At 36.7% G+C, this 26986-nt stretch overlaps 1 protein-coding gene and 1 long non-coding RNA gene across 6 annotated transcripts; one reads left to right on the top strand and one right to left on the bottom strand.

Moving 5' to 3' along the window:
• Positions 1 to 2607: 2607 nt before the first annotated feature.
• Positions 2608 to 4746, bottom strand: LOC113356104. The gene is made up of 3 exons (XM_026599123.1): positions 4185 to 4746; positions 3335 to 3942; positions 2608 to 3159 (listed from the first exon to the last, which is right to left on the bottom strand). The coding sequence occupies exons 1-3, from the start codon at positions 4744 to 4746 to the stop codon at positions 2608 to 2610; spliced, it is 1722 nt and encodes a 573-aa protein (XP_026454908.1).
• A 10997-nt stretch (positions 4747 to 15743) lies between these two features.
• Positions 15744 to 18221, top strand: LOC113310519. Of its 5 annotated transcripts, none has more exons than XR_003341191.1 (7): positions 15744 to 15857; positions 16013 to 16087; positions 16621 to 16719; positions 16805 to 17249; positions 17376 to 17449; positions 17816 to 17874; positions 17972 to 18221. It is a non-coding gene; the product is annotated as an uncharacterized LOC113310519 (long non-coding RNA). The 5 variants fall into 5 exon arrangements; XR_003341192.1 differs by having other exon boundaries at positions 15774 to 15898; XR_003341200.1 differs by having other exon boundaries at positions 15776 to 16087; positions 16805 to 16930; positions 17164 to 17249.
• Positions 18222 to 26986: the final 8765 nt, after the last annotated feature.

A 26986-nucleotide genomic window follows, 5' to 3' on the forward strand; every position in this document is an offset into this window, starting at 1 on the left:
TATCAGAAGCATAAAAATTTATGTCTTCACATTCCGCAATAAAAATGAATTGAAGTCTTGTAACCTCATCAAAGCAACAATATATGACAACAATATTAGAATCTCTGAGGCAGAACCTTCAATATTTCATATATTTTGTCATTTATGCTGAGCGGCTCAACATCTATTTTTGTATTTGAAATTCTGGAATCAATCAGAAATCTTTTCACTTTTGATTATTTAAAAAAAACTATATATAATAAAGTTTCTTTTTTGGAGCAAAAGACCTTATCATAATACCTCTCACCTCATAAAATGAAGTCGCATGCTCTTTAATTGTATATAATATCTCACAAATGCTAAGAAAAAAATTATCGCACGATCGCTGGACAATGCATCTCTGGTTGCATCAACTCTTCCCATATGTTCATAATAATACAGAATGATATTCAGATCGAATATGATGTTGCATCCTATATTTCGATTCTCGAGATAATTAAATGCTCCAAGACAGATTGCATTCTAGGATAGAACGACTAATTAATTAATTAATTGTAGTGTTTGTGTTTATCGGATGAACTCCTAAAAAATATTCCATTTTCATCCTAAATATTTTATTACTTCATTTCATGGCTTTTCTCGGTTCTTCAATGGACGGATTAGAAGAAGAATATAAACGCCTACATAGTGCTTGTTTCTTTGTGCAAGTCATTTTATATCTATGTTTAACAGACAATCTCGGTTCTTCAATTGACGGATTAGAAGAAGAATTTAAATGCCTACCTAGTGCTTGTTTCTTTGTGCGAGTCATTTTACATCTATATTTAATAGGCAATCAAATTTTCATGAGTCGATGATTAATTGTGGAAATTAAAAAGATGTCGATTTTGATTTTTGATTTTAAAGCTAGAGAAGAAAAGAATATGTTCAAATTTGAAGGTGATTTTGATTTCTGATTTTAGGTTATTATGGATAAGGACACTTTAGTAATTTAAATCTTCTAAGGATATATAGGTAATTGCACTACGCTTTGGACACCCTTTATAACCCACCCTAGATGGATAATGAATAAGTATGCCTTCAAATAAAAAGAAAAGTGCGTTATAGTAGCAAAACAAGTAGTAAAACACCTAGGTGATCAAACTTGCAACGTTTAATTGGGGGCCCCAAGAAACAATTAGGGGCCTCGCCAATTTTATACCCAATCCAAATATATTAGGGGGAGTCTAAATAGTGGTGAAAATACTATTTTACCCTTTCTACTTAAAAACCTATTAACCCTAAACATAAGGCCTCCAATTCATTTTCACTAAACAAAATCAGAGAACTCCCCCTCCCTCTCTCACTCAAGTCTCTCCATCTCTCCATTAACGACACACACAAAAAAAAAATCTTCGTCGATTCATCGTCGTAATCGTCGATACGAAAAACTTTAGTCTACGATTAACTTCTTCTACAAACATGGCTCGAACCAATGAGTATAAAGGAAAGTTTGCTAACCCTAAAAACATAGAGAACCCCAAATTGAAAATTAATCTCAAAACCAAGCAAAAATCAAGCCGAGAAGAATTAGAAGAAGAAATGGCGCCTATTCGAAAGTAAGTGAACTAAAACCCACTTCTGTTTTGATTTTTTCTTGTGTTTTGATTGTGAAATCGAGTTGTGGAATCGAATTTTTCAGTTACAGCGAATGGATCGTTATAGGGTTTTTCCTAAACCTTAATGATTCTTCATATGCATGTATAAACTATGAAAAATCGTTAGGCTGTATAATGTTGAAGATAACGACCCTAATTCTGCTGTTACAAATTTTTGCCCTAGATTTGAGTCGTTACTCTGTAATTGAATCGATTGACGACCCTCGTTGAACGACCCGTTTTTTCTTAGTAACGACCCTTGATGAAATACGAACAGCCCACATGAATTGGAAGTTTCGTCAATAGATCTATTCGAGTCTTCATTGAACTCTTTTTCCCTAGATTAGAGTCGTTACCACTATATTAGTAACATTTGACGACCCTTTTGTGAGCGACCCTTTTTATATACCATAACGATTCTAGGTGGAAAACAAACATACTCTATGTACAAAATATTGATAGGGTCGTCACATATGTCACCAAGAGTCGTCATTTTTTTAGCTTAGGGTCGTCGCCTTTTTCCTTAGAGTCGTGATATACTCTTTGAGAGTCGTTTGGGTTTTAAAAAACGGAAAATGGATCGTTTGGCCAAAATCCATAAAGTATGGGAGTAATGGACTTGTTTTTTTTGGTAAATCCGAATTGTATTAATAAATAGCAATATGTACAAAGAGATTACAAGAAAAAGAGGTCAAGAGACCCCAAAAAACTCATAAACTACTTGAATCGAAAATAAGATACATTTGGATATTCAATACTTTAAAGGAAATAAGGCCTTTCAGCATAGCTTAAACCTTCACTATTTCGTAGTAAACAACCTCTTTTAGCCATAGTATCAGCAGCAAAGTTCGCTTCCCTATAAGTATGTTCAAAAGTTATTGAATCATAGAGAGTTTGAACCTGATTCCAGCGTTGGCTAATTAACCAAGGGATGGAAGAATTAGAAAAGGCACCAACAAAACCTATTGAATCCAAACGAACCAAAATATGTTTAATCCCCCATTGAACAGCCCACTCCAAACCCACGATTATACCAAAAAATCTCTACCATGTAATTATTTGTTATGCTCAGGCCTATACTCATCGCTCCAACCACATTACAGTCCGCATCTCTAGCAACAACACCAGCACCTGCACGCCCTGGATTGTCTCTCGCCGCACCATCACAACAAAGAAGCAAAACATTCCTTGGAGGAGGATGCCATTGACACTCAACTGGCTGAATAGACTTCACCCTTCTATGTACCACTCTAAAGAAATTAAGAATGCATAAGTCAGATACGGAGTTGTGCATATAGCTTTTAATCCGAACTGAATGCTCATGCACAAGGTGAAAAATTCTCTTCTTGAATAATTCCAAGTTTGTTGACTTCTTATCATACACAATTTTGTTGCGAGTAAGCCATAGCTCAGCTCGAACAATCAAATTTGTAACCAGCCAAAGGTCCTTAATGATTTGACTCCTCCCTTTAGCAGCCTTATAAGAAGTAATAAGATTAAGATGAGGTGTTAGACTAAAAATATGAGATATCCAGTCCCAAACCTGAACAGAAAACGCATAAGACCATAAAATATGGTATAGTGATTCTTCTTCACGCTTGCACAAATAGCATTTATTCACCAGAGAGATTTTAAACCGGCGTTGGATTTTTTCAAGAGTCGCACAAGCACCACGCTCTACCTTCCAGTTTTGAGCAGCAAGGTTTTGGGTGCACAACCTTGCGCCACAAAAGATCATAAACCTCCTCCTTAGCATACTTCTTGCGAATTAAATTCTTGGCAGAACCGACCGAGAATTTACCCTTCAAATCCGGCATCCAAACTCTACGATCATCACCTCCCAAAGGTCTTGGAAGATCATCTAAGTTAACGCCAGCACGTAGTAAATTATGCTTATGAGAATCTGGAATAACCCACTCACCGTTAACAAGTAGTTCACTGACCTTGACCTTGCTGTCTAAACCATCTTCACCAATAATTTCAGCAAATGAAGTATAACTATACCAAATATCAAAATAAAGAGAGGTAGCTCGCCCATCACTAAGGAAAACCTTAGTGTTGTTGTCCACCTCTTTATAGACTTGTTTAATACCTGGAAAAATAGAAGAGTTGACACCGTACTCCTTAATTCTATCCTTCTTATTAGTGTATTTAGCATAGAGAAACCGAGCCCATTTCTTCTTAGAAAAACGAATGTTCCACCACAACCTCATAAGAAGAGCCTTATTGGTAACAACAAGCTTGGTAATGCCTAAGCCACCTTCCCGCACCGGACTGCAAACCTTATTATAAGCAACAACCACAGTACGACACACTTCAGCGTCCCCTGACCTAAGAAAATTACGAATACTCTCTCACATTGATCAATAAATTTACGAGGCCATTTATACACCGCCATGTTGTGAATTGAGTAGCTAGCAATCACTGAATTAATTAGAACCACTCGATCTTGAAAAGAAAGAAATTTCCCCTTCCAAACCGAAAGTTGATTCTTAATTTTATCAATCACGTTACAAATGTGATGATATTTGACACCACCTGGCATAATTTGAACATCCAAATATCTACCTGGAAAAGTTGAAACTTCCATACCCAATAAATCCGTCATAGTACACCTACTCAAAGAATTTCCACCATAATACACCTTACTCTTTTGACGACAAACCGTCTGCCCAGAAGAAGCTTGATATTTACCCAGTAAATCGAGTAAGCTATGCAAACTCCTCATATTTCCCTTGCAAAAAATCATAACGTCATCAGCGAAAAAAAGATGAGTAGGGGAAATACCTTTTTTCGACAACATAGGAGTCATACTCTTGTTGTGAAAAAGTTTGGTGACATTTATGCTAAGAACATCTTCTATCAGCACAAATATAAGAGGAGACAAAGGATCGCTTTGACGAAGTCCCCTATTGATACTGAAAAAGCCTTCAAGACTTCCATTAAGAAGAACTGAAATGCGAGCTGAACTTAGAATAGTCAAAATCCAAGAACACCAAGTTTCTGAAAAACCATATCTATGAAACACCTCCAAGACAAAAGACCAGCTAACCGTATCAAAAGCTTGAGAGATATCTAATTTAAGACCAACGTTATCATCTTTCCGCTTACTTTTTAACTCATTCACCATTTCAGAGGCTACGCTAATATTCTCATGAATGCTTCTACCCTTCATGAAAGCAACTTGTTCTTCCTAAACAAGTCTATCAAGAACACCACCAAGCTTTGTAGCAAGAATCTTAGTAAAAATTTTAAAGAAAAAATTACTAAGACCAATGGGACGAAAATTACGAAGAGTGTTAGCACCTTTTACCTTAGCCAGAAGAATCAAAAGACTCGAATTAGACCCCTGTGGAATAATCTTATGTTTCCAACAATAAGTAATTGCACCAACAAGGTCTTGATGAATCACATCCCAACAATGCCTGTAAAAACAACCAGAGAACCCATCTGTGGCCTGGCGCACTATCAGCACCCAAGTCAAAAACAACGGTTTTAATTTCTTCCAAAGAAGGAATCGCATCCATCACCACCCCCTCCTCCACAAAAATGCTCTCATGCTCTAGTAATGGACTTGTAAAATATAGGTCTTGGTGAAAAAGACACACAAAATTTTAGTCATCTATACCCTTTACTTTAAAGTTTATTCTTTCTCATATCCTTTTTTCTCTCCTATTTATTTTCTTTCTCTAATTTAAAATTAATCGCGAGAAAGGTCTTAACTTCCGAAATACAAATCCGATTTTAATAAAATTTATATTTTTGGAAAGTGCTCGAAAATCTCTACAAAACAAGATCCATTGTTGATATGAAATTCGAAAAAAAAAAAATTTAAACCAGTCCGAGTACACGTTATGCACCCAGGTGCAACTTAACCAATATTTATATCCTATAAAAATATGCATTATGCACTCAGGTGCAACTTGGCCAAAATTTATTCCATATAAGAATATGCATTATGCAACCAGGTGCAACCTGGACAAAATTTATTTCCTGTAACCAAAACATTTTTCCTATAAGAATCAAAAAAATATACATTATGCACTCGGGTGCAACCAGGCCAAAACGGATTTCTTATAAAAATAATACATTTTGCACTCAGGTGCATCTTGTGTAATCCGTGGATAAATGTATGTTTATCTAAATCCATTTGCAATATATTATATACAAGCAAAATCACTAGTTCATGATCTCGAGCAATATCTCCACCACCGTTACCATCACATTTACCGACAAAACATCAACAAAAAAAACAAATATTAAAGAAGAAAAAGTAGATGAACAACGAAAAAAAATCAAAAATATAAACATTATGTACTCGGGTGCAACTAGGCCCAAACATATTTTTTGTCAGAATATACCTTATGCACTTAGGTGCATCTTGCGTACTCCGTGGATAAATCAAAGTTAGAAATTTCCAGAGTTCTTGCGGAAACTGGACCAAAAGCACCGCTCAAAAATCATAATCCATCCATCAATTTTGACATCCGACCACAACCCCCTTCATGACTCAGTGAAATTTTGTGATTCCCACTTTAAATTTTGTTATCCGTCATCCAGAACTAGTAGTACCGGCTCGTGATTCTCGATGCCTTTTCTCATTGTTTTTGAATTGTTCAGGCAATTTCTCAAACACTAGATGTGTTATTTAATCTGTTATTATGGTTGGTTGGACCTTGAACAAAAAAATACAAATACAGAATATGCATTATGCTAAGGCAACTGTATTTGGATTAACAAACTCATTGCTCGGAGCTACCAATAAGGACAAACTAAGCAAACCAGTGGAAAGGGGACAATTAAAATTCCCTTCACTTATTGCTGCAAATAGATCTTGACAGAAAGACATTTTTCAAAATGAATCCAGATGACACTTGCACATTTTTTTCTAATTTTTTCGCCCACTGGTTTGCTAAAGTTGTACAAATTTCTCAAGAACTAAACACAAACAGGCTCACATAAAATTAAACTAGCTAACATATTTCTCTGTTACCTGATCTCTCAATTAAATCCATTCACGGTCTATACTAAGAAACCCAAAATTCCATTGATATTGTTCTCGTAGTTTGAGGTACTTCAGTCTTCAGAATTGCACTACTGCTGCAATGGAAATTAGAATACTAGCTGGATTTTAATACTAACAACAAATGATTCTATGGAAGCTCGATTTCTCTTTGCTCCTCGTCTGCAGATTATTCGCACAACCACTATATCTGTTGTAGAATCAACATCAAAATGCCAAGACTTCCTAAAACAGATTCACTCCAAAAACATATGAACTCCATGTAATTTTACCTTGATTAACATCATTGATTCAATTGAATTCAGCAACCTAACAGACCTAATTTTTGCTGCCACAATAAAGCAATTGAATCTGTAGGTATCGATGGTCAGAACAACCAATTTACTCACCCATAAACCAGCACCAACGCCTCTTCAATTTCACTTCTCAATCAATAAACCCATACTCCACCAGTAACAAATTAACCCGACATTGATCAGATCTATATCATGAAGAAGATCACCCATGTTAAAAGGCAGATGACGTACAAAGAATTAGAAGGGAAGTGTACTGTAGTCAGCTATTAAAAAATTTAGACAGAGGATCGGGTAGAATATCAAGTTTGGTTATTAGAACAGTATCTTTTAGGTTCTAGGATATTAGAGCATTGCCAATATTTTATTTGTCTTTTAGGCCTGGGAATCCAAATTCAAGGGTTAATTAACCTAACCAAAAAACTGTTATAAAAAATATGTGACGACCCTCGTTATGATAGTGATATAAATACGTTTGTGCTACATTTTATATTCATATTTATATTAGTTAGGATTCGATATTTTTGTTAATAACATTATATTAGTATTTTTACAGAAAATACAAACAAATTCGGTCATCCAAAGATAATTGGCGAAATGTGAAGCCAAAATGGTGTTTGTGACAAACATAGCCTCAAAGGCACCTAAGGAACTTAATGCAGCTGCTACTCTCTGTCTCGTATTACCACTGCCACCTAGGCTCCTACCTAACGGCCAGCTGCATAATACAAGATAACAAAGAAGCTGTTGTTGACATGAAGTTGTTGTGGATTGAATGGTGGTTATCTTTGTCCCTCCCAACTGAAATTTGAGTACTTCCAAGACCAGCAACATCAGTAATTGAAGACGAAGATCGACTGCAGAATGGGTTCTCAAGGGGCAGAATTTGGGTAAAGTTTGGAGCTGTAGAGACAGCTGAGACGGGAATGAAGATGAAATAGAACTCTTAACCTGATTGCTTTATTTTTAGTTGCAGCAATACAACGACGGATTTAGGGGCTCGTATGAGGTCTTGTGCCGAGATTTGTATGAGCTGTTCAAGTGAAGACGAACCAGTGCTGCTGCCATGCATGGTTGTCGTGGTTGAGTTTGAGAGACAAGGAGATGTGCATACAATTTAGGTTGATGTAGCTTGGAGGTGAACGAAACAGAGAACAAGAAAAGTCGGTTGCCATTGCTGGGATCGGTCAGTGATGGACTCTGTGAAGCTCGAGTTGGTTTAGGAAACGTTAAGGATTTTCCGGAGTTTTGGTTTTGAGATGGGTGTAGGCTGAGGTTTGTGACTAATGAAAATGCAGTAGCACAAACAAATTTGATTTAATGGTTAAAATGAAATCAATGAAATGATAAGTGAATTATAAGAAGAATGGGGTGAGCGATATTGAATGTTGACACCAGATTTAAAGTGGTTCGGCATACTCAGGCCTACATCCACGGGTTAGTGATTTTATTATGTATATGAAGAGCCTCCATTAATGAGGAGCTCTGCAAGTGAAGAGGTAAGTAAAGAGGTCTAATCGATGAGAAGAGAGGAATCCCTTTCTCTGACCTAATCTCTTCCTTTATAAAGGAAAGAGATACAAAGCTATTTACTAAAATATCCCTAGCTTAATAATTAAGCTAACATAAGAAAGATGTAGTGTATGTTGATGTGAAATTGTATGTTGCTGATGCCTTAATCAATTGCCACGTGTTGATGCTTATATTTTGTATCTACAATTTGCCCCTTTTCATAAGGTTTGTTGGAAGAACAATCCTTAAGAAAACGTCTTCATGTCTTGCTTGTACCTTGCTTTGACAGTTGATGTTGATATGCTTTATGCTGCGCCTTGGCTAGGTCTGATGCGACTACCATTTCGTTGGTGCCTCTTGGCATGGTGTGAAGTGTCTTGCTCCTGGTTATTGTGTTGCCCAGGTGGTTGCTTTTTCCCTGCCTTGTCATGACGAGAGATTTTAGCTTCTTATGGAGATGGCTGCACATTGGTGCTATGTGTCTTGCTGGGAGGGTGGTGGACTTCGTTGCAACAGATTATAGGCAAGCGACTGTGGCGTGTGCATTCTGGAGATGATAGAGGGATCTTCCTTCTAATCTGTAGCTTGGAGTTATCTGCGTGTTGAGTCGTGCGTAATGGTCGACGGTTGATTTCTTCGGAATTGTGTTGTACCGAACACTTGGTTACGTTTTTCTGAAATAACAAAATAGCACTGCTCAGAGACTCAAACATGTATTAAATAAATTTTAACTTGACCTGTAGGTGGCTTGAGTTTTTCTTTGATTGATGGAGCTGTCTTTTGGTCTCGAGTTGATCCTGCCCCAGTAGCAGATTCACGCTGTGCTGCTCTAGATGCATTTCTTCCTTCTTGCATAGGTCTTACGGTTGTCCTGCTGCTGTTGATGGTGTAGGAATTGAAGTGAAGAAGTGAAGAATGTAAAACTACGCCGGAGTATATGTACTTTCCCCCATTATTTGCGATATTCCAAGGCATCTTTGATCAACTTCAAAAACGCTAGTATAGCTCAATGATTGAATCTGCGAGGTTCATGTCCAATGCTATTGGAATCTGCTGTTGAGGGTAAGCTGGATGTACCATTCTTGGCTTACATACCTGCAAAACCAAAGAAAATTAAAACTAAACCGTTAACATTTGTTGTATGCGTACACATGTAAGTTGGGTTAAGTTAGACTGCATCATTCTGTTACAATTGTACAAGCAGAAAGTGTGGATCTCTTTGTTGCGTTGTGGCCTAGGCAACTGGTTGTTTCTTCGACTATGGTGATTGGAGTTGTAGCGTGAGATGAATTCAGCTCTGCTTTGCATGTACTAGCAGCTTGCCTGGACTGGATCCAGTGGCGCCGGCATCTTTTGTTGCTCCTGCTTATAACACATTAGTCCTTATGGAAACACAATTAATAATAATAAGCATTGATTCCTGAATAAGTATAAAAGATTCCTGTAATAGAAGACTTTATGAGTGTATAGGTAATGAGATAATCATCGTTGAGAAACATATATGATGTATGTGGAGTGATTATAGAAGTACACGAAGTAACAATGATCACCAACGAATAGAAGTATGATAAAAATAAGACTCCGCAGTAAGTACTCTTCGACAAGAAGCATGAAGTATAAGAAGTACTTGAAGTACTTGGAGTACTCTTCTCATATAAAAAGTATAGGAAGTACTAGAAGCAAGAAGTATAAATTGCTGAAGAAGTATACTTCGCGTAAGAAGTATAAAGTGCCGAAATAAGAATTATCAATCCTTGGAGTAGTATGAGGCACTACCAATAATGAGCATGAAGTATTCTTAAAAAGAAGTATGAAGTATACCCAATATGGAGTACACGAAGTATAACCAATTAGAAGTATGAAGTATAAGAGAGAAATACCACTCTTTACCGTTTATAAGGAGTAATAAGAAGTATTGCCTCTTGTTGAATGGCTTGGCTCTCTGTAGAATAATTTCGGTAAAGAATATGATACACCGAAGTATTAATACCTTCCCCTATTCTTTAGCGAAGTTCTGAAACATCCCTGCAAACAAAGAGCTCAAATGTGTCTTAATAGTTATGTACAACACTCAACAGTAGCAGCATATGTACATGGCAGCTTTATGTCTTGTCTGTTACGGATCAAACCATCGATTGGTGCTGAAGTCCATGTTTTGTAAGTGTGTGATGAGTGTTTGATCTCGTAAACTCACAAGGGGGTTTTACCTTGCGTTACGTGCGGACCTGTCACCCCGCTGGCTAAACCCTGGCCAGGGGATTACCAAGCGGTGGGGATCTGAAACTCTCGGTAACGTGGCGTATGCAATATAAACAAACACCCGTTCCGCCGAGCTGCCAAAGGCGTGTCATGTTGGGTATCTCTTTGTTCTGGAAGCCTTCCCCCCGGTCATACACTCATAGACACTTACGGGGGAGTCCTGAGAGATTGCACGTAAGTGCTTTCCCCAGTATGATGTAACAATAAAGATTGTCAAGAGAGCACAGATAGTTGAGAAGAAACCTGCTATTGACTCAACTCATTCTTGAACCTGCGCTTTCAAGAAAAACACAATAGGAGATTCGAAAATAAAGATTAATAAGAGAGTAATAATGAATAGGTAACAATACAGGTTGTCGAGAGAGTACAACAGTTGAGAAACAACCTTCCATTAACGCATTTTTGCACCTGTGTTTTCAAGAAAAGGGACAATAAAAATGCAATGTTGAGGATTAAAGAAAGTGGTAAACACGTAAATGGTATCAAGTGTTAATGATTCGCAGAAAGGATTAGAAGGTAAGCAAGATGATCAATAAGAAAATTCAGTTGAGGAACATTCACACAAAATATCAACAAAGGATTAGAAAACATTTGCACAAAAGATTAGAAGACAAGATGGTTAATAGGCAAATGTAGTTGAGAAACAACCTGTCTGAAGTTTGCATATCCCCCCTGCACCGTCAAGAAGAAGAGCAACAACAAATGCCATTTTATCATACTATAAAGGTTAGCCAGAGAATCAAACACTTATCTTTTTTCTCTATGGTCTTCTTTTTTTTTTGTGGCATTGCGTGATGCACCATGGGATTTTTGTCCCCTACCTAATTAAGCTCTTATATTGTTCAATGTATGTTTGCCCCCCTTTTTCTTTTGGAAGCTGGGTGTCTGAAGCTTTCGAGAGGAAAAGAATCCGTGCCCCACCGTAAGACGAGGAGATAGACATGGGTCCTTACTTGTCACAACTGCGAACTATCTATGAAAATCTTAAAAAAGCATATTTCAGATGGGTGAAAACTGAATGATTTCTTCAAAAAAAATAAAAAAAATGATCATTAAGTGGTGGTGATATATTAAAAGACGAGGAACTGAGGTAAAAAATTCTTTAAATTAGATCCACTAGTTGTCCTAGCGTCATGCTTTGGTGCGCATGGTTTCCCTTTGCTTTGCGAACTGGCTGACAGTTCCCTTCAAAATATCTGCTGATAGCTGGCCCTTCCCCCTGCTAATAGCTCACCTTTTTACCCTACCCTGTCAGGAAGAAGAGCCATCGAAAGTGCCATATAATCAATTTAAAGACGAACGATATAACTAAACACTTATCTTTTCTCTCTATGGTCTTCTTTATTTGTGACGTTGAGGCCTGCACCATGTGGCATTAGGAACTGAAAGGTGGAACTCAATAGTCAAGCGCCGACAATAGTAGTAAGGTTAGTGGTAGTAGTAATAATATAACAATCAAATGCACTGTTAGTAATGATAAGAGTAGCATATAAGCCAAAGTTCTCCCAGCTGAGAGTGTAGCAATATAAGACTGTGTGTCGGGTTGTGCTCATTCTTGTTCGCGCCAAAAGTGTTGCTGCTCCTTCCTTAGTTATGATCCCCTGTCACTTTTGGGTGAAATATTTTATAATCCTAAATTGATCAGTAACACTGCTGCAAATACAATTTTGTATCAGTATAAAGTGAACCGACAAGGAAGTCAAGCAACTAGGACACTTAGAAATTAAACCAAAGCTTGATCCAACCACGCGTTACTGAATTCCTTTGTTATATCAAACAATTTAATGTTAGTGCAAATGTTTTATTGTATAAAAGTAAGAACTATCATCAGTTGAGAAATAATTTGCTAATATTCAATTTCTTCCCCTGCACTTTCATGAAACAAAACAGTGTAATATATTAGAGATTAATGAGTGAGGAAAACACTTGTGAAGTACAGTGCGAAATGTCATTTAGCAAACTCTTGTCTTCGACTTTCCAGAATGTTGTACGAGTAGTGATCATCCATTGATTCTGAGATGAGCCTACAAATCAATAATCCAACTAGAACACAAGTTGGATAGTTAGTCCCCTTGGTAAAAGATTAAAAACCAAAATATGCATGTTAATAAGTGAACCCAGAATTAAAACTTAAAGAAATAGGTAAAGCTTATCATTTCCACAATCAACTACTATCTAATGGGTGATGCAGCTTCTTTTCTTTAGCCGCAGTGACAACGCAGAGCTTCTCTTGAGGCTTTACTGAATTCAATGCCCCACCAAACAAGATTCACATAGCAACTATCCATTGATTTAAGAGCCTAAATTTAAGTCGTAAAACTAGAATAAGATCAAGATGATTAGTTAATTTAGATATAAAAAACGAAAACCAATTTGTTGATGGTATTTGAACATGAATTAGACCTAAGCAGAGGATGTGAAACTTAAAACCATACTAGTGGATCGGCTAAGCATTTTACCAAACATGTTAAGCATACAAGTTCAGGTGTGACTAAACAATTTGTTATTTAGGCCACAAAAAAGGAAAATCATACCTGCAGCCTTTGGGTACGCAAGAAAATGTATAGGAAGAGTGGATCATTTCACACATGAGCGGATAATCCATATAGAGTAGAGACATGGATTGATCAAACCATGTTAAATTATATCAAATGAAACGGAAAAGGAAATGAAACTTATCTGTTGCGAGGAGGTTGTGATTACGCTGGGTGATATCCTACGGAGTTGGAGCTGCGGAATTGAATCTGGGGAGTTCAACCTGAGATGCAGAATTTAACCACGGAGTTGAGCTTCGGAATTGAATCTGCGGAATTGGGCTTCGGAATTGAGTATGCGGATTGAAGCTTCCGAACTGAGTCTTCGGATTGAGGCTTCGGAATGGGAGTTTGGTAGCGGGCTTGAAGCTTCGGAGTTGAATTGAGCTGCGGATCGGGAATTGATCATCGGAATTTGAGCTTCAGAGCAGGAGTTGATCATCGGGCTTTGAGCTTCGGAGTAGGAGTTGAGCATCGGAAACTGAGCAGCGGAACTGAAGCTTCGGGGAGGGACTTGAACAACGAAATTGAGGCTTCGGAGATTTAGCTGCGGGAATGGAGCTTGCATCTGCGCATCTGTACCTGCGGTTTCACAGGTGTCAGAAAATTAGTTAAAGATTAATGACGCAACTTATGTAACTTCATCTTCTTCGGCTGCGACTTCCATGGTCCAAATTTCTCTGCGTTGCCGGTGCTGCGTGCTTGGAGTAGCTGATGTCTTCTCCCTGCGGTAAGTAAATATATTAGATTTCTTCCAAACAAGTTACTCATAATATAACGACTTCTCATGTGGTGCGGTAACACAATCGTTGTATGTGGCATCGTGATTCTCTGAACGTCGGGTTTCCATCTGAGCATCGTGATTCTCTGTACGCCGGGTTTCCAACTGAGTGCCCTTCTACTTTCTTGTACCGGCGAGGAATCAAAGCAGTTAGTAGTATCTATCGGTAAATAAAATGGAAAGATATGACATTTTTTAATGAGAGAAACAATATTGGGTGGTGTTGATATCTGATTTTTTTTTTATCCAAGTAAATTCTTCACAGAAGTATGAGAAAAAGAAATAGATTCGTCACTGGATAGACTTGATTTGAATAAAATACAGGAGAAATAAATTCTTTAACATCTCTCCCAGTTTCCTAGCGCCAAATTGTGACTAATGAAAATGCAGTAGCACAAACAAATTTGATTTAATGGTTAAAATGAAATCAATGAAATGATAAGTGAAATATAAGAAGAATGGGGTGAGCGATATTAAATGTTGACACCAGATTTAAAGTGGTTCGGCATACTCAGGCCTACGTCCACGGGTTAGTGATTTTATTATGTATATGAAGAGCCTCCATTAATGAGGAGCTCTGCAAGTGAAGAGGTAAGTAAAGAGGTCTAACCGATGAGAAGAGAGGAATCCCTTTCTCTGACCTAATATCTTCCTTTATAAAGGAAAGAGATACAAAGCTATTTACTAAAATATCCCTAGCTTAATAATTAAGCTAACATAAGAAAGATGTAGTGTATGTTGATGTGAAATTGTATGTTGTTGATGCCTTAATCAATTTCCACGTGTTGATGCTTATATTTTGTATCTACAAGGTTCTTAACCGATAAATACACACAACAGAAGAATGATGGGATTGATTGGGGTTTTCGAGTTCGAGACAGACGTGTGTTTACTGGTTGTATTCATGGTGGAATTTCGATGCTGGTTCAACAACAGAAATTGCAGCTACTGGGTGCAGAGAAGTACAGTTGATGGCTGGTGATTGGCAGCGTCAAAAGCTGGATGTTTATGTTAGCTGAAGTGGTTTTCATATGGTCTGAATTGGGAGCTTTGTCGGAATTCAGCTGAAGGTGTCATAAGACATCATAGATGAGAATGAAGAAGTAAGTAAAACTGAGTCAGTGTTGCTGCCATTGTAGTATGGTTGTTCTTGCGAGATGGGGTTAGGTGTTGGTCGTTGTTTTGTAAAGAGTTTCGGCTGAAGTTGGAACCGCGTGGTGCTACTATTGGACTGGGCTTTTTGGTCAGATGCTACTTGGATGTCAATTCTCAACGTCTTGGCTACACTATATATTCTTCACTCGAGGAGAACAGAAGGGGGCTGGCGCGGCAGAGAGCCGTGAACAGCAGCTAGGGTTTGAGAGTTTTGATTTTCCATTTTCGTTTTTGCTTAGCTAGTTTTGATTTTGAATATGTTTATGGCTTTTGAGAAAGCCATGTTAGGGTTTAGGTGGAAATCAATTTTATTGTGAAAATTCTACATTATATTACGGCACGGGAATAATTTTTATTTAGCTATGCATTTTCCGACATATTGTATATATAATTTGAGTCCAAATTAGAGAGTTGAGGCTAAAAGCTGAACAAAGCTCAAATTCTAGAGCTTTTGGCCCCACTTGAGAGAATATAGACCAATGATAATTTTGGATTTTGAGATCTTTTCGGTGTTTTTTGCCGCACAGGAAATGGGGTAGGTGAACAATACCTAAATTTAGATAAGTTTTTCTCTGATTTCCAGATTTTAATTTTATTCTCTTCTATTCTTTCTGCGATTCTGTTTGCCTGATTATATTCTCCTTCTCAATCCCATAAACGAGAGTGGAGGCATATACCATGAAAGTAAAACCCTAATCCCATTCGTTTTAACAGCACAAAGAAACGTCTGTTGCGTCTTTTCTTCTCCCTTTTCTTCTTCTTTCGCTTTTGCAACAACATACAAAGATTATTAACCTATTTTTATATTTACCTTAGATTCTTCTTTGTTTTCTTTTTAGGAACATGCTATGAAAAAAGAGGAGCTTCTTGATTCGCAGATCAATGGGCGTGAAGTCTGTGAGGATGAAAAAGTGGTAAGCCATTAATTCTTTGTTCTAGGTTTTTTCTGAAACAGATCCCATAAAATTCGTGGAATAGAATCAACACAGGTAAGTATTTTTTCCGTGTTAATAGTAACTCACTGACTCAATTCATGATTTTGTTTCTTTATTTGATTCTTAGGGTTGTATGATTTCGTGTTAATAGTAACTCACCGACTCAATTCATGATTTTGTTTCTTTATTTGATTCTTATGGTTGTATGATTTCGTGTTAATATGATTTGTTTCTTTATTTGATTTTTTCTTTCCCGTTTATATGATTTCATGGTTAAATATCGTGACTGATGAGAAGGTACAAGCAAGTACCATTTTACCTAAAACTGGTACTCTCAACTTTAAAGGCTTAGATTTTTCTGAAGGTTAATAACGTTTTTTGCAGCAAATATAAACACCCTAATCCTAAAAGTAAAAGTGAACCAGTTCGGAAACCTGGATTCCTTCTGATAAGTCATAGGATTAGATACTTAAAACTCAGCTTCTAATTCATCTTCTTTTCTCTCTTTCCAGAACAAAATGTCTATCTTCATGCCTAATATCATGGAGAAAGATGCTATCGAGGATGTCGGGAAGGGGTTGATTGGTATATTAGAATACTCAATTGTTGATGTACGAATTCCTTTGACCTCACTCTCATTTTGATATTCGTTAGATCTTAGTACTCACATTTATTCATTTTTGTCTTTCTTTGCAGAACTGTGTATGTTGATGCCTAATATCATGGAGAAATATACTTTTGATGTCGTATACGAGCGAGATGTTGATTATTAATTTTTCTATACTTTTAGGACTGCAGGAAGGTGATGGTAGTCTGCCTCAAGTGAGTGGCGTATTGATGGTACTGCCTTTACGTATTACTTGATATGCAATCATCGATTGTCTTGGATACAATAAAATTGTTCTTTAGTTGGTAGGGTTTAGATCATGTGGATGTGGCTCTTAAGAAACTTTTGCATGGGGTAAATGGTGTTCTCCGTCGTAATACAGTCATGGCAATGTGTTTCTCTTTTTCTTAATGTTATATGTGTATTGCATGGTTTGGATTTATGACAGGGAAACTGAAAATTTGTGGGCTACCAGAAGAACAGTTCTGCGAGCAAGCATTTGCTCGTTGTGCTAGGGAAATCATACGAAGCAAGGTTTGTTGTACTTTGATGGTAATGAATTTTGATTTGATTTTGTAAAACATAGTTTCTGCAATGAGGATTAAATGTGCCTTTCGCAATTATGAATCACCATCTAAAGTATATTTGATGGTGTCACAGGTGTGAGTGTGACGAGACTGAGCATGGCCTTCTGTGGTACCACGAGATGGGAGTATAGACCACGTAGAAATTATGTAAGTAGATATTTGCACATAATGAAATGTGGTCCTTAGATTCTTACTAATTAATACTATTGCGAGGTCTTTAACCATTCAATAATTTTTTATCATGAAAATTGAAATATACTGGAAACTTGAATTGTGTGGAACGTTACCTCTACTTGCAGGGTTCTCCTCTAATTTGAGTAAATACATGATTTGCTTCTATGTTCGTTGTATTTTTGCTGAAATGTAAACATTGAAGCATCTGTCTGCTTTCTATGTTCATTGTATTTTTGCTGAAATGAAAACATTGAAGCATCTGTCTGCTTTCTGATTTTTGGATTTTTGGTAATGCAGTTCTAGATTTTTAATTTATCTCACCGCGGTGTAACTTTGCAGGCGAGGAGTAATTTCTATGAACCAAATGGTAAACGTGGTGAACAAAAGTGAGAGACATAGTAAGTGCCAGCCCTTGAAAATGCTAATCTTTCATTTTCAGATTACAGATTACTTCTTGCAGTTGTAACATTTTTTTTCCGTTTTGATTGAAAATAGTGATGGGGAAAGCGAAGGTGACAAGCGTGATGACGATGAATAAGGATCAATAGGCGGAGATTCGACACCATAGTCTTCAAGAGAATAAATAAACAAATGTCTTCTGGTGATCACATGAACATGGTTCACGTTTCAAATGATGTCGTCTTTTCTGTTGAAAAATGTGGCACAAACTATCCCTTGGATTAAAGGGCTGAAACTAAAGTAGTTACATTAATGGTGATTTGTAGTTCATTTTTTTCAAATCTTACCACGAGTGAGTTGGGGGAGTTTGACGTATTTTGGATCTTAGGGATTTTGAGGGAGTATAGAGAATTTGAGAGAGTTTGGTGTTTTGATGTAGGGAGTTTGAGAGACTCTCCCAAAATCTCTATTCTTTTGGGAGATTTGGAGTGAGGCAAAAATGTACTGTAAACTCCCCAGAACTCCTCAAAAAAGCCCAACTCCGTAGCATTCTAATTTTTACCACTAACAGGGAGTTTAAGAGTTTCTTTCAAACTCCTCCACGACTAGCGGGGTTGTCTAGGGAGTTTGGGAGACTCTTCTAAACTCTCCCACGACTAACGGGGTTGTCTAGGGAGTTTGAGAGACTCTTTGAAACTCCCCACGACTAACAGGAAAAAACTCAACTACACCAAACTCCCCCAACTCCCTTGAAGACTAACACCCTGTTAATGATCTGGATATCATCATTTTGAATAATTCAGGTGGCATAGATTATTATCAATTATCAAATTATTTTCTTCAGTCTCTTCTCTTAAACTTATTACCATGTTCTTCATGCTAAATTTACCATGTTCTTTTTTAAATAGGTTGCATATTCAATGATGACAGAATAAAAACGACAACCCTTTCTGTTATAAGCTTAAGCCCGTGCAAAGCACGGGCGAGACACTAGTGAATATTAAATATAATATGTATTAATATCAAGTTTACCCTTCTTATCGTTGCAAAATTAAAGGGAAACCCAATAGATATTTTTATTTTTCACTTCGCAAATCCTTTCCAGCATTTTCCGCATTAACATCCTCCCATACTGTGTCTCTCCTTTTTCGAGTTGTATCCTCGAGCCAGCAATGAAATTATATCGAAAATAATTTTTACATATTTTGTCCAAAGAAAATAATATTATTTGATATATTTTTTAGTTTAAAAAGATATCTTATCGATCTTTTAAAATGGTATTACCTTTTTGCATCTTCCTTATTTTAGTGAAGGATGTTAGGATGTTCATGGACAATAGGAACCTACTAGTGAAGGATGTTAGGATGTCGAGGGTGAAAGAGTATGCTTGACGGATTGTGTCGGGAAAGGGTCTCATGAGTGAGAAAAAAAATGTCATACTCAAGGATTGAACATATTCCGGAGCCGAGGATGGCTCCAAATTAATTTGGTGGTATTATAGTAGTCCGACTCGGAGGGTAGGATTCGTCAAATGGAATATAGGTAATGTTTTGTCCTTTCCTAACATCGAGACCTTTTCAGCATAATTGGCTTCACATTTGGCGAAAAATATCTATAGTTAAGCATGCTCAGTACTGAGTAATCCTGGAATAGGTGACCTCCTGAGAAGCTGCTGCTAGATGACCGCAATGGTGGCCATTAAAAACCCTGTACTGTCAGATGAACGCAGTGGCTAAGTGAGGACATTATCGGTAGCGGGTCAGCCATTACATTCTACTACATTACGCTTCCAAATGTGAGGTTATTCGTTGCATAAAAAAAATCATGATTAGTTAGTAAGTCAATTCGTTAAGTACTTAACCTAATAACAATACACTCTACTAACAATAAACTCTGTTATCCATCATTATTGAATAAAAATAATGTGAAACCATTTATCAAGAAATACGTGAGACGATGCGAAATTACTCACTGGGCACCAATACTTGCCACCGTCATTATGACCCACTTATATAATTATTAACAAATCTAACTAAGTTTGGTATTGCGTTTTTCTTTCAAAAAAAAAGTACTTTGAAAATATATTTATAGCAATATTTTTTCATCATAGTGTTTAGCAAAGAATTCATAAAGTGTTCTTTATGCAAAATACTTCGAAAAATCTATAATTTTAAAAGTGGAGAGAAGGAGCTTTTAAAAGCTTCAAAAGCAAATGTTATAGTTCACCCTAATATCATATTTTATTTTCCAATTTTGGCTCATCTTTTTTTTTTATAACTGACAACAATTATCCTTGAATCTATATATCACCAATTTTTATTCATTATATTTTATTCTTTAAAGATAATTATTTTTTATTTTCAAATTATATTTATGTTATACTTTATCACTGAAATATACTTTTATCAACAATAAATATTAAGCAATTATTGATTTTTAAAAAGTGGTTAAGAAAAATAATACTCTTTAGTAATAATACTAATTAGTAAATTTAATATTACATATATGTCTGCTTTTGTCATTTTCTCACTAACTATAGCTAAACCTGATATTTCCCATTAGAATAAATTTTAGCTTTAGTTTATAATTTCCGACCATTCAATTGTTTTTTTCTACAGAACTCGGCACAGTAACGTACATCGGCAACCATTCAATTGTTTTTTTTACATAGGTCGGCCCAGTAACGTACATCGGAAAAGCACTTTTGTAAAGCTCGCAGCAATACCAAACTAATCTTGAGTATAAAAAATATATTTATTATCATCATTAGTAGAATAATTTATATATTATCATTTTTAATTTAACATTTAATAAAATATTGTCATGGAAAATTAATAGAGTATTTATTATGAAGAATCATGGAACCTTAATGACATGATAAATTTTGTCCGTTAGATGCATTTTAAATCCCAATCACAACCATCACTTATGATAAACGATTACATCCCTAGATTTATCTCATGTGACGACAAATCTGAACCACAACTTACACAGGAAAAATTATCCAAATTGTGCTTTATATTCTTGATGATAATAATAAGAAAGTGAAGTAGCCAATATTTCTTAATGGGATTGCATAAATAAAACATAAACTGTTCCACTATATGAGTTACCGGAAGATCCAGGTATAGATGGTGGATTTTCAACAAAGGGAAAAACCGTAAAATCATGAGGCATGTTTTTGACACGACTTTCAAGCATGCAACGATTGAGAGCAATAACTCCTTCAGGAGGCCGGTGACACTCACTGTTCCCTGACTATGTAGAGTGTCCGTGTATAGACTCAGGCGGTCCTCCATACATGAAATGTTGAGAGGGCAAAATGTCTTCGGGACATTGGCAACACTCGCTGATTCACTGAATATACGCAAGAGATTAATTTGTATGTCATATTCACCACAGAATTCCTAGAAAATAATCTATCTTATCTTATTACTCCTATTTCATGATCTAAATGGTAATAGAAAAATGTATTACTCCGATTTCATGATCGAATCCACGGCTGATCTCATGAAATGGTAATAGAGATTACTCCAATTTCATGGTCGAACCCACGACTGGTCTCATGAAAAGGTAATATCACCACTTGTTTTATTACTTCGATTTCATGGTCGAATCTACGATCCCATGAAATGGTAATACCTATTTTATTATTCCGAATTCATGGTCGAATCCACAACTGATCCTATGAATTGATAATAAAAACTACTCATTTTATTACTCAGTTTCATGAATTATTCTCCACTAAATTCCACGAATTAGTAATAAATATTCAACAACTGGGCATCTGGACCATCACTGAGTAAGCCCCATAAAAATGGTGCAAGTGTACTCGACAATGATGCGCAACTGAGCACCCGGATGCACGAACGAGCATCCAAAAACATGAAACAATGGGGAATCCTACACAAAACAGGAGAGAAAAAATAATAATAAAATAATGGAGAAGCGCCCATGGGCTGGGCCCACCGGCCGGCCGGCCGTGGCCGGTCCCATGCTTCCTGCATTATTTTTCCTTATTTTCGTTGTTTTCACAAATTCATGAAGACTTCTCCATCTTGGCAAAATTCTTAATTTGTGCAAAACTCGTGAGTTCTCCATAACTTGGTGGATTCACCAAATAAATTATAAAAAATAAGGAGAGGTGTGCGGGACCGGGCAACCCAGCCGGCCGGCCATGCGCAATCCCTGGCCGGTCCCACACCTCACAATCCTTAGCTTTTTTATAATTAAACTCCTTGTTTCAACAAAAAACTCGTGGATTCTCCATATCTTCATGGATTCTCCATATCTTCAAGGACTCTCCATAACTTCAAGGATTCATGAAAAATAATAATAAAATAGGGAAAGGTGTGCGGGACCGGGCAACTTGGCCAGCCAGCCATGCCCTAGCCGTGGTCGGTCCCACACCTTGCAATCCCTAATTTTTCATAATTATTATTTCCCTCAACTCATGAAACCCTGGGTTTGGGCAAAATTCATGATTTCTCCATATTTTCTCAAATGTTGCTCGAATCACGAAAAACCAAAAGCCAACATGGTCACACGGCCGACTAGCCTCTCACGACAATTTTAAATATTAATTTTTTTTTTTTAATATTCTCAAAATATTGATGAATTGAGCATACATGCTCATTCCACCAAAAATCGAGAATTCTCAGTCAAGATGAAACTCTTCTGAAAATTCACGATATTGCTCAAACGCGCATCAGAAAATAATGAAACTCTCGGTATGGAAACACGGATATCATGGAAACATGTGCATGCCTCCATGACCGACCAAGTCGTTCCTAGGGCTTGCACGAATCCGGTCCCACACGTTTTCGCAATTCTGACCTAATTTGCTCAATTGCTCATACTGGGCCCGAACTCTCTCCAACCAACTGGAGAATCCTCCAAACGACCAACAATCGGTCACGTGACCACCAAGAGCCGGTCCCATGCCCTCTTGGTCGGTCCCCATCTCTCATACCTAGGTTTTACACTTAATGTTGAACCCAACAATATTTTCAGTAAATGGTGAATCCACCATTTATTCATGATTTCACACCAACTCTCAAACTGAGAATCTTGGTGCGTGCTCACTCGAGCACTGGGCACCAGATGGACGCTCATCATCCCATGTGGTCGATCCTCTTCACTCATGATCAATTTTTCACCAATTCCTCAATTGATGGAGGATTGATCGAAAATTAGGGTTTTGAACAAACGCTCTGTGAAACCATCATTCTGAGCACTCTTCAAACACTAATAAATTTATGTTGATCCAGCAATCGACATCTAAATTAATTACGTAATATTCGGTAATCTACCAATATTTTAATTAATATTTTATTGGGTCACGACACCAGTAAATAATTCGTTGAATCGAGCAATACTTGCTCAATCGCCCGAATATTAGTCAATATTCAGCAATTCATCAGTAATTTGTCGAATTGAGAAATACTTGGTCAGTTGCACGTCAGATTATCAAAATCATTAATTTGGTGAATTGAGCAATACTTGATCAGTTGCCCATTAAATTCTTAATATTCGTAATTTGCAGAGTTGAACAATACTTGCTCAGTTGTCCATCAAATTCTCAATAATCATTAATTTGGTGAATTGAGCAATACTTGCTCAGTTGCTCATCAAATTCTCGTAATTCGCAGAATCGAGCAATACTTGCTCAATCGCTCGTCAGTAATTCATCATACTGACATCTCTTCAGAGAACTACATGTTCGACCCATGAATCACTGAGCATTCATCATTCATGCTCGATTCAACGAAACTCAGACTCATTGTCAACAATTGACTAATCAAAACACGTCTGCTCTGCAGACTCCACGACTTGTGAGACAGCAATCACGTCACAAATGGGGGGATATCACGTACGGTTTTGGTCTGCCGGTCTACGGCACGTGGATTCATCCACAACGAGAAATGTGCGTAAGTCGTGTAAACGGTTGAAGGAGTTATCAAAGTAGTGGGTGCACGATCAGAAGTCTCCACATGACATGGAACTGACTTTACCACGATCTCCCACTTTCCCACTCTTTCACTCAAGGTGTTCACGACTCTGACAATATAAATAAGTCTCTGAAACCATGATTGAAAAGACAGACTCTCGTCTACATAGAATTTCTCGAGCTATCACTCTCAGGAATTCATCAATCCACCAGAACTTATTCGAACTCAACAGTTCACCAATACTGTAGAAACCTTCAACACACCCACAATCCTCGATCATCACTGATCCCACACAATTCTCAGCTTCCCTCCTACAGATCAACCCATGTCCCTCTTTGCGTCCGAGTTGATTCTGGAACGGCCATTGTCTTGGTTTAGGCCGGAGTCATACAGATTGATTTCCCGAATCTAAGCACCCCCTTTGCAGCGGTGCATCTGTGTGAGGATTAACATTTTGCCCGGATGAGGAGTCTCGACATCACGCTCGTCTCTCCATTTCCCCAAAAAACGGCGAACCGTTTTTCCCCATCCACACCAGGTCTCTCTTGTACTTGTTCCTTAGATTATGGTTATTTATGTGTGTATAGGGCTTAATCCATGTCGTAACTAATATCTACTGATATTATTAAATTAGTGATTCATTTGATCTCCTCCACCGCTTCCACAACCTACTATCGCAACTAATATCTATTGATATTGTTTATGTTTTTATCTAAATTATTTATTAATAGAAATACAAATTTATTAATTTAATTAAGAGAATTTTTTTTTATTTATTTATATAAAAAAGGGTTTTACACATTGTTGGTGGGAAATTCTGGAATGCTTCTTTATCTACTCCTCAAGTTATTTCAATGTCTAGTAAAATGGTAACTGTCAGTATTGGTGAAGTATTAGTTTCTGGTGTTCATGCTCATGTTAAAAAGAGTCAAAGAAAGTTTCTATGGTTAGAGATGGAAATCATTAGTCAGCTACAAAAACCATGGGTTGTTTTAGGTGATTTTAATGCTATAATTTCACCTGAAGAGAAATTTGGTGGTAAAGCTCCAAACAGAATTTCAATGATGGATTTTATTCATTGCCTTAATGAATGTAACTTAATTCAAGCTCCTAGTACAGGTCAGCAATACACTTGGTCCAATTGTCAACAAGGAACAAAAAGAATCCTATGTGTTCTAGATAGAGTTGTTTTCAATTCTTTATGGTTATAGAAGTATGGTGATTGGGGATATAAGGTTGGATTGAGGATAGTTTTAGATCATGCTCCTTTATTATGTGGTTGTGCAAGCATACCCAGACCAAAGAATGTTCCCTGGAAATTTCAGAAAATGTGGATTGATCATCCATCATTCTTAAGTGAAGTGAAGAAAGTATGGACTGAGAATATTATTGGTGATCCATCTTTTATTTTCATGCAGAAGCTAAAAAAGTTCTTAAGTGAGTGGAATTGGAGTGTATTTGGTAATATTAATACAAAAATTAAGGAGGCAGAAGAGAAAGTTCAAAAAGAAATGGAGTTATCTGATCAAAATCCCTTAAATGAAGATCTTTTAGCCAACTTAGTAGTAGCACAAAATGAACATGCAACAAGAGAAGTTCAAGCAAATACTCTTATGAGACTTAAATCAAGAGCAAAATGGATTAAAGATGGTTCTGTAAACACTACATACTTCCATGCTAGAATGAAGATTAGACAAGCAAGAAATACAATTAGTGAACTAGAAGATGCAAATGGAAATATTATTAGTGATCAATCTCAAATTGAAAATACTTTAGTCAAGCATTTTCAACAAAAATTTGAAGCTCAAGATGTTGATGTTTCTGAAGAATTGCTTGATGTTATTCCCTCAGTTATTACAGATGAAGACCAAGAAATGTTGGACTCCATTCCCACCATTGAAGAAATCAAGAAAATTGTTTTTGAAATGGACTCAGATAGTGCCCCTGGTCCAGATGGATTTCTTAGATCCTTTTATAAAAGTTGCTGGGATATAATTCAATTGGATTTAAAAGATGCCATACAATTTTGTTGGAGAAGAAGATTTATCCCCAAAGGCCTGAATTCAAATTTCTTAACCCTCATTCCTAAATGTGCAGGTGTTAAGAAAGCAAGTCAATATAGACCAATTGGATTGAGTAATGTATTATTCAAAATTTTCACAAAGATAATTTCTGTCAGAATGAATGGACTCATGGAGAAGTTAATTTCATCACAACAGGCTGCTTATGTTAAAGGAAGAAGCATTCAAGAACAAATACTTCTAGCTTCAGAGACGGTAAATGAAATGAGGAAAAAGAGAAGAGGCGGTAATGTGGCTTTTAAACTGGACATATCACAGGCTTATGATTTTGTAAGTTGTACTTTTCTTCTTAAAGTTATGCACAAATATGGATTTTCATCATCTTGGTGTGATTGGTTGTTAACCATGTTTAAATCTTCAAAATTATCAGTAATGGTCAATGGAGGACCATGTGGCTTTTTCTCAATGCATAGGGGTCTTAAGAAGGGTGATCCATTATCCCCTATTTTATTTATTTTGATGGAAGATGTATTGAGTAAAAATATCACAAATTTGGTTAATACAGGGCAGATAAATCCAATGGTAGTTAGAAATGGAATATATCCAACACACTTATTTTTTGTTGATGATGTTTTCTTATTCTGTAATGGAGCTAAGAAGACTTTGTTTTGTCTATTTAAGTTGATTGACAAATATCCATAGCTCTGGCCAGATGATTAACAAAGCCAAAAGCAAGTGTTTCATTGATGGTACTAATTCAACCAGAAAGCAACAAATTAGCAGCATAGTTGGTATGGATATATCTAATTTTCCTGATAAGTATCTTGGTATCATTCTAGCTCTAGGAAGAGTAACTACTGAAATGGTCTGTCCAATAGTTCTTATGCTTCAGAGCAAACTTGCAGCTTGGAAAGGAAGATTATTATCTTTTCATGATAGACTTATTCTTGTAAAAACAGTTTTGTGCAGCTACCTTCTTTACAATATGGCAATTTATAAATGGCCATCTTCAGTTATTAAGATATGTGAAAAACTAATAAGGAACTTTGTATGGTCATGTGATGGAGAGTTTAGAAAGTACAAAACTTTATCTTGGAAGAAGATCTGTGTGCCATATATTAAAGGTGGCTTGGGTATTA

This window comes from Papaver somniferum, chromosome 1 (genome assembly GCF_003573695.1).
Source record: "Papaver somniferum cultivar HN1 chromosome 1, ASM357369v1, whole genome shotgun sequence".
NCBI classification, from domain to species: domain Eukaryota; kingdom Viridiplantae; phylum Streptophyta; class Magnoliopsida; order Ranunculales; family Papaveraceae; genus Papaver; species Papaver somniferum.

Bases quoted from the DNA above. Each gene is read 5' to 3' on its own strand.
- LOC113356104 (XM_026599123.1), bottom strand. From the start codon at position 4,746: ATGGTGAATGAGTTAAAAAGTAAGCGGAAAGATGATAACGTTGGTCTT. The intron at 3,943-4,184 runs GTAGATATTTGG...TTCTTAGGTCAG, and splicing joins GGAAGTTTCAACTTTTCCAG to GGGACGCTGAAGTGTGTCGT. The intron at 3,160-3,334 runs GTTGTGCACCCA...TTTTCTGTTCAG, and splicing joins ATGATCTTTTGTGGCGCAAG to GTTTGGGACTGGATATCTCA.